We start from the raw sequence: 12,577 nt of genomic DNA, 5'->3' as shown, positions 1-12,577 counted from the left end.
GCCAATCTTATATTTTGTTGATTAACATTTATGTTGTGTGCGTGTATTAGTAAACATTTTACTCATTCAGTTCTGGTCTATATCATGTGGAACGACGTGAGGGAGGAGCGGCTCAGAGCAAGCCGTTTTGATGCGGTCTCTTTAAATGCAAATTCTAATAGGTCGCACCCCGGTCAGACATGTTTGTAGTTTTAAAGCGGTAGGTCACACCCCTGTCAGACATGTTTGTAGTTTTTAAGCGGTAGGTCACACCCCTGTCAGACATGTTTGTAGTTTTTAAGCGGTAGGTCGCACCCCTGTCAAGACATTTTTGTAGTTTTTAAGCGGCGTAGTGTTTACTTTGGCCACAAACTTTTGGATTGACAACCATACATAACACGCAACAAAATAAATCCCCTCACAATATTCATGAACACGTCTTGTAAACAAGCACTGCAGTCAAATTAAGCCAACGAATGCATTTAACACATAATTGTGTTCACCAAGAAGAAAAGAGCACCTTCGATGCAGTGGATCTGATACAACTACTCAAAATACAACCATCCACAAGAAGTCAAAAGATAGCGCCTTACCGCTTTACTGCGTCCGATGATTCCATGGATTGAAGAAACTGAACCCTCAATGAAACGAAGTCTTTCAGTAAATCCATCTTGAGCGCTCCACTTGGCATCCTTGAGTAATAAAGATGGCGGACTTGCCAAACCATTTGCCCGCCACCACTCATTACCTTGATTGGTAGTGCCGCCCCAAAGACTGGGACAAATTGGATCAAATTAAACCGAGTCAAAAATATCCCTCAAACAGATTATAAAAGTACCTCTGCACTACCTGGGGGTTACGTTAGATTCAACGTTCTACAATCCTGCAGACTCCAAGCGCACCACTAAATGTATTTAAAAGCTCCAAAAGTGGATTTTCCATTGTGTAGCGGTCTTTAGTGCCATCTAGTGGTCAACTCAGCCTCCTGTATGGTGAGGCGTGAAGCAGGTCATATACTAAATAAATAATGCGCACCACTTGATTAGGGTAGCATGTTTATTAGAATTTGCAATTTAGCAATGTAAGATTCATTTACACATCACATATGCCAATGTGTGCACCTTTCCTGGACTAGTTGACCAAGGGTCGCTAGCCAAGGTAAACTGTGGACGGACGGATTAATACGGAATACACAGCAGCAGCTGTCACTCTGGTGACATCAAATCAAAGTAGAAAAATCAGTTTCTATCAAATGTTGGATACAAATGAAAAGAGATTACAAAACCTACTGTGTATTCACAGTCAACTAAAGAACAGGAAACAAGACCAGAAGAATGCACTGCACCTGAATTGATGGTTCTCTCTTTCACTCCGTCCGCTACAGTGATCAGAAAACAGTGCATGGCTTGTGTAGTCAAAGAAACTTGTTCAATTTAAACAATACGGGTAGAGGTGTCATTTATGAATGCAATGTACTCTTATGAAGTATGACTGGAATAAATAGGAATCAAAACAGACAGAGGGATAAAATGCAGAAACACCATGTTATGGATAAGTGTGTGTGTGTGTGTGTGTGTGTGTGTGTGTGTGTGTGTGCGTGTGTGTGCGTGCATGTGTGTGTGCGTGTGTGTGTGCGTGTGTCATGCTCCATGAGTGAAGTCCTTTAAAAGAGGGATCTGGCTGTCCCGCTTGAAATATTTCAGTGGCTGGCTAAAGCATGATTAAGTGCGAGGAGAGACAGGATGAGCTCAGCAAGAAGCAATCATCATAGGTGAGGTGAATATAAGGTTGATGCTGCGGCGGCGGTGGCGGCGGAATAACCACCAACGAGGAGAAGGGTCATGCTGTGAGCAGGCCAGCGGGAAAAGGAGGAGTTCACACCGTGGCCCCGCCCCTGCCTGCCTATCCGACTGACTGCCCGCCTGACTGCCGGTACCAAGCTTTAGGTAGGACACAAAACTGCAGAAGGAAAGCAGTGGATATCTCAATTAGTCATATTGGAAATGTCGTATTTCTCATGGCCTATTTTTAAATATCACATCCAAGTTGTTCTACCTTTTAATATGTAGTCAGTTAGCAGCGTAGGCACCTTCTCGCTGTCTTCCTTGATGGCAAAAAGAACTACATGGGGGCGGAAAAAAATAGTCAACATGTTTGCAATAAACACAAAAGAGTATTTTTGCAGGAACTTACTTTTTGTTAGCATCTGCAGGTCATCAACAGATGGTGGGCTGCTTTTCTTCTCATAAGGAATGACTGTGTTCAGATACTAGAAACAGGGTGGGATCATTTAGTAGTTTCCATCCAAACCATTTGGAGTATCAAAATAGTATTTGAGGATCAAATGAGATCAAAATACAAACTTGAATGTTATTATTTCAATCGATTTTTTGGGTGAAGTACTTTGGCTAGCATGTCAATCCATTTGCAGCTGAAATATTTCATTTCAACACGGTGATTTGAAAAGGATGGCCATGATGGCTACCTGTTTCTCATTGCCTGTGCTTCCAAAAGTCTGTCTTATGCCCGTCTGAAGGATGTTGGATAGTCCCTCCATACTGAAGCGCTGCAGGTCAAAAGCAATCAAGACATTTCAGACATAGTCACTGTCACTTGAAATGAGATACAGTGGTGGGTGATGTTTTGCTTTGCACAGCAGGAAAAGCCATTAGGTTGTTTGCCTTCAACTACACAAGCGTTGTCTCCCCAAATGTCTCCTACATCATTCCAGGAAGATGCGCTAATGGCCTTGAGATGCATTATCAGAAAGGAACCCACAGGCAGTGTGGTTTCACGTTTCTCTAACACAAGTATTCAATGAGAACATTTAGATCTACGTTATAACCACAAGGAAATCTATCGATTTAAGAATCATTGCCTTTTATGGAGAAATTGCTGTGAATGCAGAAATGCTGGATGAAGGTGGAATGACACAGAACCATATTAAAAATATATACATGAAGATAAAATATATTGATTTATATATAATATACTATTTTTTATATTATGACCCTGTAAGGCGTGAATTTTGATGAATTATGTCCAAACAAAAGGTGTGGTTTACCTTGACAGGCATGCTTGGCGTCTTCTCGGCACGAGCAGCGGTGCCAGTGTTGGTCGGCACGGGCACGGGCACCAGAGCCACCCCTCCCTGCAGGCTCAAAGCTTTGTCCCGGCGTCGGCGTTTGCTATTATCTCGCTGCTCCTTCTGCCTATTCTGCACGTCTATCAGGGCACTGATGAAGGTGTTCTTCACCTCTTTCTCAAACTCCAGCTCGTCGCGCCGCGCCAGCTGACTGACCAGTTCCTCCGAGTACTCTCGGATGGCGGCTTCCACGCGGTGCAAGAGTTCAACTAGCGTGGAGCTGGGCATCAGACTCAGGCCTGCAGAATGGAGCAGGAGATGGGGGAGGAAAAGCGTTTTTTTTTTTTGCTAATTGCCTTAGAAGGCTAATGGATGATTGGAAAAGCCTTGCAAACCTTCATAAGAGCAGTTGTTGTTAGAGGCTTGGGACAGTTGTCGGATCTCCTCCAGCAGGGAAGGCTGAGTCCTGGAGGAGCAACGACTGCTCTCCTCCTCGTCCTCTTCCTCAGTTTCACCGGGGTCTGGGGAGTTTTCCATCATCTCTGCTATCTCCTCAATGACCTAAAAGAAAAAAAGAAAGGAGGATACTTTGGTTTGGCTCCGCTGATCATTTGAATGCATTGAAAGTATGCAAACCTGATCTGCAGTGATGAGAGGCTCTTCGTTCAGACAATTGGCATTGTCATTCTTCTCATTCATTTCTTCCTCCTCTTTTTCGTGGATCTGGAGAAACAGAAAAGAGAAAGTTGTAGAAAGAGTGAAAGTGGTTGACATGACATGTTTTTGGAGATTCAAATTGAAATGTGATATCCTGTTTACCGGTGAAATAGGAATTATTTCCCCATTGTGGTATTTGTCATCATGTTAATTATAATTAAACCAGCAATTATTGTCAAATGTTATAGATTCACTTGAAATCATTTCAAAGTATTCATTTCTTTATTTGCTTGTTAATACATTCATTAAAAAAATATTTCTTGAATTTAATAAATGAAACATTTAATGAACTGAATTATTTCATGAATAGATGGTAGTTTTTTGAATCGTTTGACTTTCCACTCAGCGTGAATGTGAGTGCGGCCGCCTGCCTACCTCTTTGTCAGAAAAATTGGCGTTGAATCCTTCGGAGTCTGGACCGTCCCATGCAGCAATGTAATTGTCAGTTAGAGCATCCCACACACTGCAATGCAACAGGAAAAAGAAACGAAAAAAACTTACAATAGGTTTGAACAGTAAAGTGAATATGTCAAGCTTTGTTTTCCACTTTTGTCCATGAAGCTCTTTTCTTTTCTTGTAGCACACTCACACAAAATTCAAACAAATGTAACTTTTGCATTGGAGCAAAGCCGTGGGCTGCAAAAGAACAAAGCACATGAAGAAAACAAACATTGCAAAATTGCTAGAAGTGGAGAAATAGATTCAATAGCGCTCACAAAAACGTGTGCCAGTGGATTCTCTTGTGCAGTGTTTGAGGAGGAATGACATCAACTGGGAGAGAAACAGCCTTTGTTTTGGAGATGTGCGTTTTTTTCTTTCCTCTACTCAGAGGGCGGGCGTTTCAGGACCTGCTTGGTGCTGCCCACGCTCAGCTCGCTCACATAGTGGACATTATTCAACTCATGACACACTCTGGAAGCACGGTGGCATCATGCACTTTCTCTTCAAAAGCTTTTTATTATTCAATGATATTGTCTATTTAGTTATAGGTTTTTCAATATGTGCTTTGACCATAACCTGGTCAGCTCTCATCTGAGCCTCGCTTGATCATCGAGTAAGTCACGTTCATTTCAAAGTATCACTTTTTTTTTCCTCCTCGTGCCCACAAGAAGGCTATTTTTAATCCGAATAGCCAGCCACTGCACAGTGTGACGACACACGCTTGCGGCAGGCCAGGCCAGGCCAGGCCAGGGCAGGCCAGGGCAGGCCAGGGCAGGCCAGGCCAGGCAGGCCCAGGGCAGGCAGGGCCAAAGACAAGGACAGCACACAACGCTGCACACTGAATAATTCAGCGTGTAATCTTCCTACTGACGTTTTGACTCACGGCAATTTTTAGAACCTTTAAGGCTTGTGTGGACTAAGATACTTGTTGGCTGTAACGGACTCGTCTTTAGATCTGAGCAATGACTCACTCTTCATCCTGGAGCCGCTCCTCCTCCTCTTGGTTTTGCGACTGGTTGCGTATTGGCGCCAGGCCCTCGGTCTTGGTGTTGTAATTGTGGAAGCAGACGTTGAGTTTCTCATCAAACTCGTTGACCAGGTCCTCCATAGACTTGAAGCTCATCATCTCGGAAAAGTTCTCCAGCTCAGAGAAGTCCTCTCGGGTGATGGAGACCAGCGGGACGGTGGTGGTGGTGGTGTAAGAGGGGTGCTTGAGCACCGCCGGGTGGTCATACTCATCGGTACGGCAAGGCCGGAGGTCCTCAAACTCCTCATCCAAACACACGAGAGGGGCTTCCATGGTATCCCCTCACTTTCTGAGTCCAAAAGCTGTTGAGAGACAGTAGAGTCACCATCACTAGCTTTGCTGTTTTAATGACGGCAGATATGATAATCTCATTCTCTTCATGCCGGGACAATAAATGTAATGTCGGTCCAAGGTTTCTTACTTGATGTTACATGCCATCTTATCTCACGTTAGCTATCGTTAAGAGAATTGAAGTCACTAAAGCGGGATGAGGCTTCATCTTAAATTCTAAGAGTAGGGCTGAGTAATACAAAGTTGTCTGTCTTTCACCAGCTGTCCTGTTTCTATTTTTATAGCTGTTGAGTTCTAGCGAAATGAATTCTTTCTCTGTCATGGTCATTTAACGGAACGATGTCTTTCCAAACCTAATGAGAAATGGCACAGTGTTGTCTAGACAAAGAGGTAATGGAAGAGGATGTACCAGAAGGGAACCGTGTCCCAAAGGGAATCCAATTAATTGGCTTTGGTGCTAAAGCACAGATAATGAAGTACCTTCACGGCATTATAAACTGATGCACATTTGTCAAAATACATATTCTATAAAAAAGATATTCTATTTCCATGGTGAGTGTTATTGTGCTTCTATTGAAAAATCAAGCTTCCTCATCATACCATTTCTTATTGTTAGATGATATGAAAGAAAGGCCAATGAATCATGAATTCATAAGAAACAGTTCATTGACCGCAAACTTTGCAAATAACTTCAGTTTCAGTCATAAGTCTGCCAGCTCTGTTTTATATGAATGAGTCAAACTCACACCAAAAATGTTTCTAATGTGTACATAAGGATTGAAAACAGTGACTATGATGCACGTGTCTGTGGTGTCATCCCTCTAATGTGTGCCTTGAATGCGTGTCAGCAGATTTCCATCGAACCTTTACTAAGTGAGAATCGGATCCACAGGGATTCAGGGACTGAAAGCACCAATCACAATCAGAGGGACCTTTGATTTGATATTATTATGATCATTATTCTTGTTATATTATTTTGCTATTATTATTATTTGGATATTAGTATTTATTTTGTTTTTTCCCCCCCACAATGCCTAAGGACACCTAAGATGGATTCCACTTTGTATGCAGAGGGAGGTGCAACTTCAAGCTACTAATGGATGACAAGCAAGTGTATGTCATCAGCTCATCGGGGAGGGGAGAAAAAAAAAGGAATGTGGGGGGAGGGAGAGAAGAGAAGCAAGAATTGAAGAATAAAAGATGGAGGAAATGATGACTACAAGCCCCCCTTATGAAAAGATGGCGATGCAAGACAAGAATCCCAATCACGGCCCGCCCGATCGGTCGGTCATGGTGAAGTGAATATCACACTGATGCTTGCTTACCTGCAGTGGATGTGGACGTGATGTTCCTGTTTGATGGCAGGCAGGACCAGAATAGGCGCTGGCTGGCTGGCTGACTGGCTGCCTTGAAAAGGTCACCGATGAAGGGATGCTACATTCAAATCAGAGTGAAAAAGAAAGCAAATGGCTTTAAGATCCTTCGGTATCCTTTCCCTCCCTCAGCCCCCTTATGTGTCCTGCCTCCCTCCCTCCCACAGTCCCTTGTTTTGCCATCCAGCCAGCCCAGCTCATGCAGCGCCTGCGCAGGAAACATGACATCAGCTCAGCCCCTCCCCTGCTCTGCTCTTTCCTGACCAGCATCTCTCTCCCCTTTGTCAAGGCAAGCTTTCCTGCTCACATATTCATGAGGCGGGCAGGCGGGCGGGGGGAAGGGGATGTTGCAGCACATCAATCCAACCTATAAAATGATTGCAGCGCTTTATTTGTATTTATTTTTCATTCCATTTTTTTAAATATCACTTTGCATCTTTGTAGCTGTTGCTTCCCTCCATAGCATACATTTAAATTCCATTAAAAAAACAAACTCAAGATATAAAAATAATCTGTCCAAAATATGATTTCAAATATAAAAATAGCAGCCAATCGTGAGGCATCATCATTCAGTATCTTTATTTAATGACAGAGCACAATTATTTCAAATGGCTTAGAAGAAAGCGGTAAATGAGGAATGACGTATTGTGTGTACTTTAAATCAAAATACACAAAGCTCCGCATGAAATAACACACTTGTACAGTTGCGTGCTAAGAAACACACACACACCAAAAAGTCAAATGATTCATAAAAATAGCTATAAAAAATATTCTTATCATAATAATGCTTTCAAGATTTCTTTTCCACCGTCCCTGGATATTCAAGTGCTTCTGATGTAACATTATGTTTGAAGGCAGCTGAGAATGGTCACTTCCTGAGAAAAATTGTACTTTTGTGATCGCCACCTACACGCAGTATGTTTGAAACAAATCAAGTGTTCATTGATCATCTGAAAAGTTCATCAAAATTGAAACCTCCACCAGAGTATTGTGGCTTGTTGATGAGCTGAGGTAGCACCAACTGTTCCCCCTTGCTTTTGGACTTGTCACTGAGATGAGACACAGCAAATAATACAAAAATAATAATAATAAAATAAAGACCAAGAACAGAGCTTAACATTTGCTTGGTTTGGAACTGACATCAGAATCATCAAAGGTCTGCAGATGTGAATTTGGCAAATCTGGCTTCAAGTACATCGGAGCTCACCTTTGTAGCTTTTTCTGATTGAAATATTTCTTCTTGAGGTCGGCCATCTCATTGATCAACTTTTGATTCTCACTTTTGTACTCATTCAACTTTGAATCCAGCACTCTCACCTCAGCGGTCAGTGCCTGTGGAATCAAACGAGATGTTTCCAATCCCAACTGTGGTATATGAAAAACAAACTCACCATTAACTTTTTGGTCCTTTCCCTCAATGTCCACTGGCAATGCTGAAGCTGCTCAAGTGCTTCGGCGCCCGGCTGCCGAGCCAAAAGTTGCTGCAGCTCGACGTACAGCTTCTCCTTTTCCTGTGACGAGAACATTTGGATTGGAATCAATCAAAGACTTAACAATTCAACCACTTGAGGGCAATCGAATAATCATGACACCTGCAATAAGAATTCTTGTTCTTCAAAGTCTTCCGTCTTGTTGATAAGTCTTCTCTGTAAAGTATGCACCTTCTGGATCAGTTCATACTTGCAGGGGTCACTGCCCTGTCGTCGACAATCATATGTTAATGCGTTGGACATTTTCCACCTGCGATCAATTTCCACGTGCTGACCATGAACGTGGATTTGATTGGCAATAACATTTGGATTGACTTGCCTCCAGTCGCCTCCATCTGTGAATATTGATGGGGTTTAGCTGTTCCTCAAGGACACCGTTCCTGGTCCTTTCTCTGGCGAGTTCCCTTTGCAGGGCAAACAACTCTCGTCTACAACACGGCAAAGCTCAAATTAGTTCCAAAAAAAAAAAAAAGATCTCCAAGCACTGATTTCCTTCCTTTCTTACTTACTTGAGATCATCTGCGTTGGGTACAGCCTTGTCCAAGATAATTTTTTCACGCCTGATCCTCTTGATTTCCAATTTGAGGAGTCGGATGTCTTCCAGCTTCTGATTGTGGTGAAAGTCCCTCTTGCATATGATGGATTGCTGGATCTTAATCTTCTCATACAACAGACCTCGCTCTTCATCGCGTTTCAGCAGCTGCTTCCCCAAGTTGTCCCGTTCCCTGATCACCTGGAAATGGCACCGACAAACAAAAGTTGATGCGGAGCTGCAATTCAGGCCAAGCGTGATTTATCTCTTACTTGATCAATTTGCTTTTTCAGTTGCATGTATTCCATTTGCTTGTCAGTTATGATTTTCTGAAGTCGTTCTTGTTCTGCTTTCTGATTCTCAACACGTCGAATTTCTTCCTCCAGTTGCAGCGTTATTGTCTTCATCTGTCCCTGGAATGCATGAATAAATGAATGATAAATAATATGTTTTTAAAAAATGAAATGAGTATCAATTAGGTTTATGTGTATATACGGTACCTTGAGATTGTCATTATCTCGCCCTAAGCGCCTGTGGTGCTGCTGTTCTTTGTGGATAGTGGACTCTTTTGTTTCTATCTCCTCCTTCAACTGAGTATTCTGGGTGTTCATGGCTCTATTCTTTATCTTCAACTTTGCAATTTCATCCTGGGTAGGGTGGAAGCATCACATCCATCAGACAAGTGCTTCAAACGAGTGCACAAACACTCCATCGTTCTTGCCTGAGCATCGACGAGGTTTTTGCTGTAGTGGTTCCTTTCAGTTATGACAGAATCCAACAGCTCCTCTTTTCTTTCCAGCTTGAGCTCTTCCTCCGCCACTCTCTTTTTCCAGTTATGGACTGCCATCTGGCTTGTTTCAAGTTCATTGACTTTTTGTTGCACCTTTTCAAGCAAGACAAAAAAACCCTGAATGAATTCATTTTACAAGAACAAAAGAGGAACCTTTGTATCAGACATGACCTGCCTTTTGCAAGAGGTTGTTGTTGTCATTGATGAAGCGGTCCCGTTCCTTTTCCAGGTCCTGGATAGTCTTGCGCAATTTCTGTCCATCCACGCAGTAACCGTTAATCTCTTGCTGTAGCACCCTTTTGTCCGTCTCGAGCTCCATCACGATGCACTGCTGTTCCTCCACTGCATCTGTAGCTTTGGACACGTTCTTTTGATTGGAATCAACAAAACATGGAAAAAACTGGGGTTAAGAAGCAACAATTACGTGATTTAAAAAATAAAAAAATAGAATACCTTTGACAACATGTCTCGTTCCCTGGTCAGGTCAGCAATGATTTTCTTGTCAGCTTCAATTTGCTTTTTTGTAGCTTCATACTCTGCAAAAGGACAAGTTGGGCAGGCACTTGAGTTCGACCCATTTGGTCACATTCATTTTTGTTCACCAGTGGAATACCGATGAGCATAATGGACACTTTAGCTCAATGCATGATCATGTTTCCAAAAGCCCATTAAGAGATGGCATACCTTTCTCGAGACCAGTGATGCGAGTTTTCAGAATCCCTCTCTGTACTTCCACGTCAGCTTTCTGTTCCTCCATCACACGGAACTTCTTTTGGGCGGCCTCTTTCAATTTCCGTTCTTTGGAAATCTCATGGCGCATCTGATTTATCGTTTCATCTTTTACCTGACAGGTGTGGGAGGGAGGGAGGGACGAATGAGGAATTACACAGAGGCAGTAGGAAGACAAAACCAAAAAATCTCTGTGTACTCTGCACCTTAATCTCATTTAAATTCTTCTGATTCTCCCAAAAGTGGTGTTCTTTGAGCGATATAAGATGATCTCGGTCGCGCTGCAGCTTGTTGGTTTTGTTTTGCAACAGCTCCAGATCTTTGGCGATTTTATCAAACGCAAACTGTTGGGAGGGGGGGAAATCATTCATTCATGCTGTCATTGAAATGGAAGCACTGAAATGACGGATGTCTGTGACGATGACCTTCATTGCTTTCAATTGTTGCGCTAATCTCAGCTGCTCATCCTTGGAGGTTTGGAAATCCTTTTCAATTGTTTGGATCTCTCGAACCTTCGCTTCCAAGTCAAGGGACATCTCATTCAACTCCTTTTCGAGTTTTTCTTTAAACCTCTGCTCACGGGAAATCTCATTCTGTTGTAACTGAACCTCATGTTGGAGCTAGATGGAGAGAAAGAAAGAAAGGAACAATTTGGTTGACAGAGAGGATTTCATAGCAATCCTTTTTGCCTCATGTACCTGCCTGGGAAATGGTGTTCAAGGCATCCTCCCTTTGAGTCTCTGCTTTCTGCTTGCCTGCACTGGTGATGCTCAGCTGTTCTCGGAGACTCTCCACGGTGGTCAGAAGGCGATCACGCTCGTTCGTCAAGTCTTCGATCATTTTCAGTAAATCGCTGAAAAGACATTTTTGGGGACAAATCAACACACGGTAGCATTTGGAAGCCTTTTTACAGACGGGTTGCCGGACTCACCTCTGATCTTGGTTAGCAATGGCTATATTGAGTTGTTCCACTACCTGTGTTAAGTTGGCAACCTCTTCTTGTAAATTTTTGATTGTCTCCAAATGGACTTGCTCTTTATTGTAGGCATTATCCACCATTTTCCAAGCTTTATCTAATTCCTGTGGAAGTGATTTGGGGTTAGCTGATTCTATGCGGGTCCAATATTGAACTCACGCTATATGTACCGTTTTGAGTGAAGTCATTGTTGCGTCATCGTCTTGAGATATCTTGCGAGAAGCTTCTAATTTGTTTGCGGCTGACGCCATCTCTGCACTCAGTTCCTTGCATTTGCTCATGAGCCTTTTCTCGTTGTTGTATGACTTAGTCAGGGCATTGAGTAGTTTCTCATATTCTTCACGGATCTTGACCATGTTTGGTTCCTCTTGGCCCTCAGTCAGCTCACTGAGGACCACCTGGAACTCTTCCAATGATTCAGCCATGTCTTCTCTTGTTGGATTTATTTCCAACCTGTGAATAATAACCCAATATCGACATCAGCTAACAATTAGATCTGGCTTTTCAGTATATCCCTTAGTGCAATTTAGTAGAAATATTCAGCCAGATGTCTGTATTCAAGTTGACGAATTAAACTAAAATTTTCAAATGTTGCTATCAATTGTAAAGAAGTTCCATTTTGTCATAAAACTCTTTAAACCCCGAGACGACTTACCGCAATTGACGATCCAAAGAGCGGAAAATAACCTAGTGTAATTTAGAAGACTGTTGATGGCCGGTTTATATTGGTTGCCAGGCAACGACCAATCTCGCGAGAGAAAGTTGGCGACCAGGAAGTGACTCATTTTCTTTTGGGGGCGGGGGGGGATATTTAAATCCCCAGTTCAAATGTTTTTTTAAATCGCAGATTAGATAGATGATACAAATATATTCAGGAAGTCATTCTGATGTCACACTTGATCAAATGACTGACGTCCTCCCTCCAGTACGTGACGTGTCGAGCGAAATCCTAATAAATGCTCACTTCGGTCTTCTTACGTGGAGAGATGTTGTCTTTTGGCTTTGTGCAATAACATACATTGTCTTGGAAAATTGAAACATTTTTTTAATAAATAAAAATTGATGTAATATACACCATTATGAGTTTACAACTACAGTTCAAGCATACCAAGACATTTGAAAACACAAATAAAACAAGTGACAGTTC

The 12,577-nt window shown here is 42.4% G+C and overlaps 3 protein-coding genes across 5 annotated transcripts in view; all 3 read right to left on the bottom strand.

The window, feature by feature from the left end:
* Nucleotides 1-849, bottom strand: part of robo3 (roundabout, axon guidance receptor, homolog 3 (Drosophila)) — a 64,451-nt gene extending 63,602 nt beyond the window's left edge. For all 3 annotated transcript variants that reach the window (XM_088398081.1, XM_088398079.1, XM_088398080.1), the window contains exon 1: nucleotides 573-849. The gene's annotated coding sequence lies outside the window, so the exon portion shown is untranslated. The remainder of the gene's footprint in view (nucleotides 1-572) is intronic.
* Nucleotides 850-1,017: 168 nt separating this feature from the next.
* On the bottom strand, nucleotides 1,018-7,068 carry fez1 (fasciculation and elongation protein zeta 1 (zygin I)). The gene is made up of 10 exons (XM_088399453.1): nucleotides 6,866-7,068; nucleotides 5,194-5,551; nucleotides 4,157-4,244; nucleotides 3,701-3,787; nucleotides 3,460-3,625; nucleotides 3,044-3,363; nucleotides 2,465-2,545; nucleotides 2,173-2,248; nucleotides 2,035-2,100; nucleotides 1,018-1,938 (listed from the first exon to the last, which is right to left on the bottom strand). The coding sequence occupies exons 2-10, from the start codon at nucleotides 5,520-5,522 to the stop codon at nucleotides 1,922-1,924; spliced, it is 1,230 nt and encodes a 409-aa protein (XP_088255579.1). The 5' UTR covers nucleotides 5,523-5,551; nucleotides 6,866-7,068; the 3' UTR covers nucleotides 1,018-1,921.
* Nucleotides 7,069-7,286: 218 nt separating this feature from the next.
* On the bottom strand, nucleotides 7,287-12,245 carry LOC148386774 (cilia- and flagella-associated protein 58-like). Its single transcript, XM_088398958.1, has 18 exons — nucleotides 12,086-12,245; nucleotides 11,601-11,883; nucleotides 11,386-11,534; nucleotides 11,157-11,307; nucleotides 10,880-11,074; nucleotides 10,661-10,798; nucleotides 10,410-10,569; nucleotides 10,179-10,261; nucleotides 9,901-10,092; nucleotides 9,657-9,818; nucleotides 9,436-9,582; nucleotides 9,208-9,348; nucleotides 8,913-9,136; nucleotides 8,723-8,831; nucleotides 8,506-8,610; nucleotides 8,305-8,424; nucleotides 8,121-8,245; nucleotides 7,287-7,962 (listed from the first exon to the last, which is right to left on the bottom strand). The coding sequence occupies exons 2-18, from the start codon at nucleotides 11,853-11,855 to the stop codon at nucleotides 7,860-7,862; spliced, it is 2,559 nt and encodes an 852-aa protein (XP_088255084.1). The 5' UTR covers nucleotides 11,856-11,883; nucleotides 12,086-12,245; the 3' UTR covers nucleotides 7,287-7,859.
* Between the last annotated feature and the right edge of the window lie 332 nt (nucleotides 12,246-12,577).

Source organism: Syngnathus floridae, chromosome 15 (genome assembly GCF_059516105.1).
Source record: "Syngnathus floridae isolate MCC-2025c chromosome 15, RoL_Sflo_1.0, whole genome shotgun sequence".
Taxonomy (NCBI): domain Eukaryota; kingdom Metazoa; phylum Chordata; class Actinopteri; order Syngnathiformes; family Syngnathidae; genus Syngnathus; species Syngnathus floridae.
This window is presented reverse-complemented; position numbering and strand designations above follow the sequence as displayed.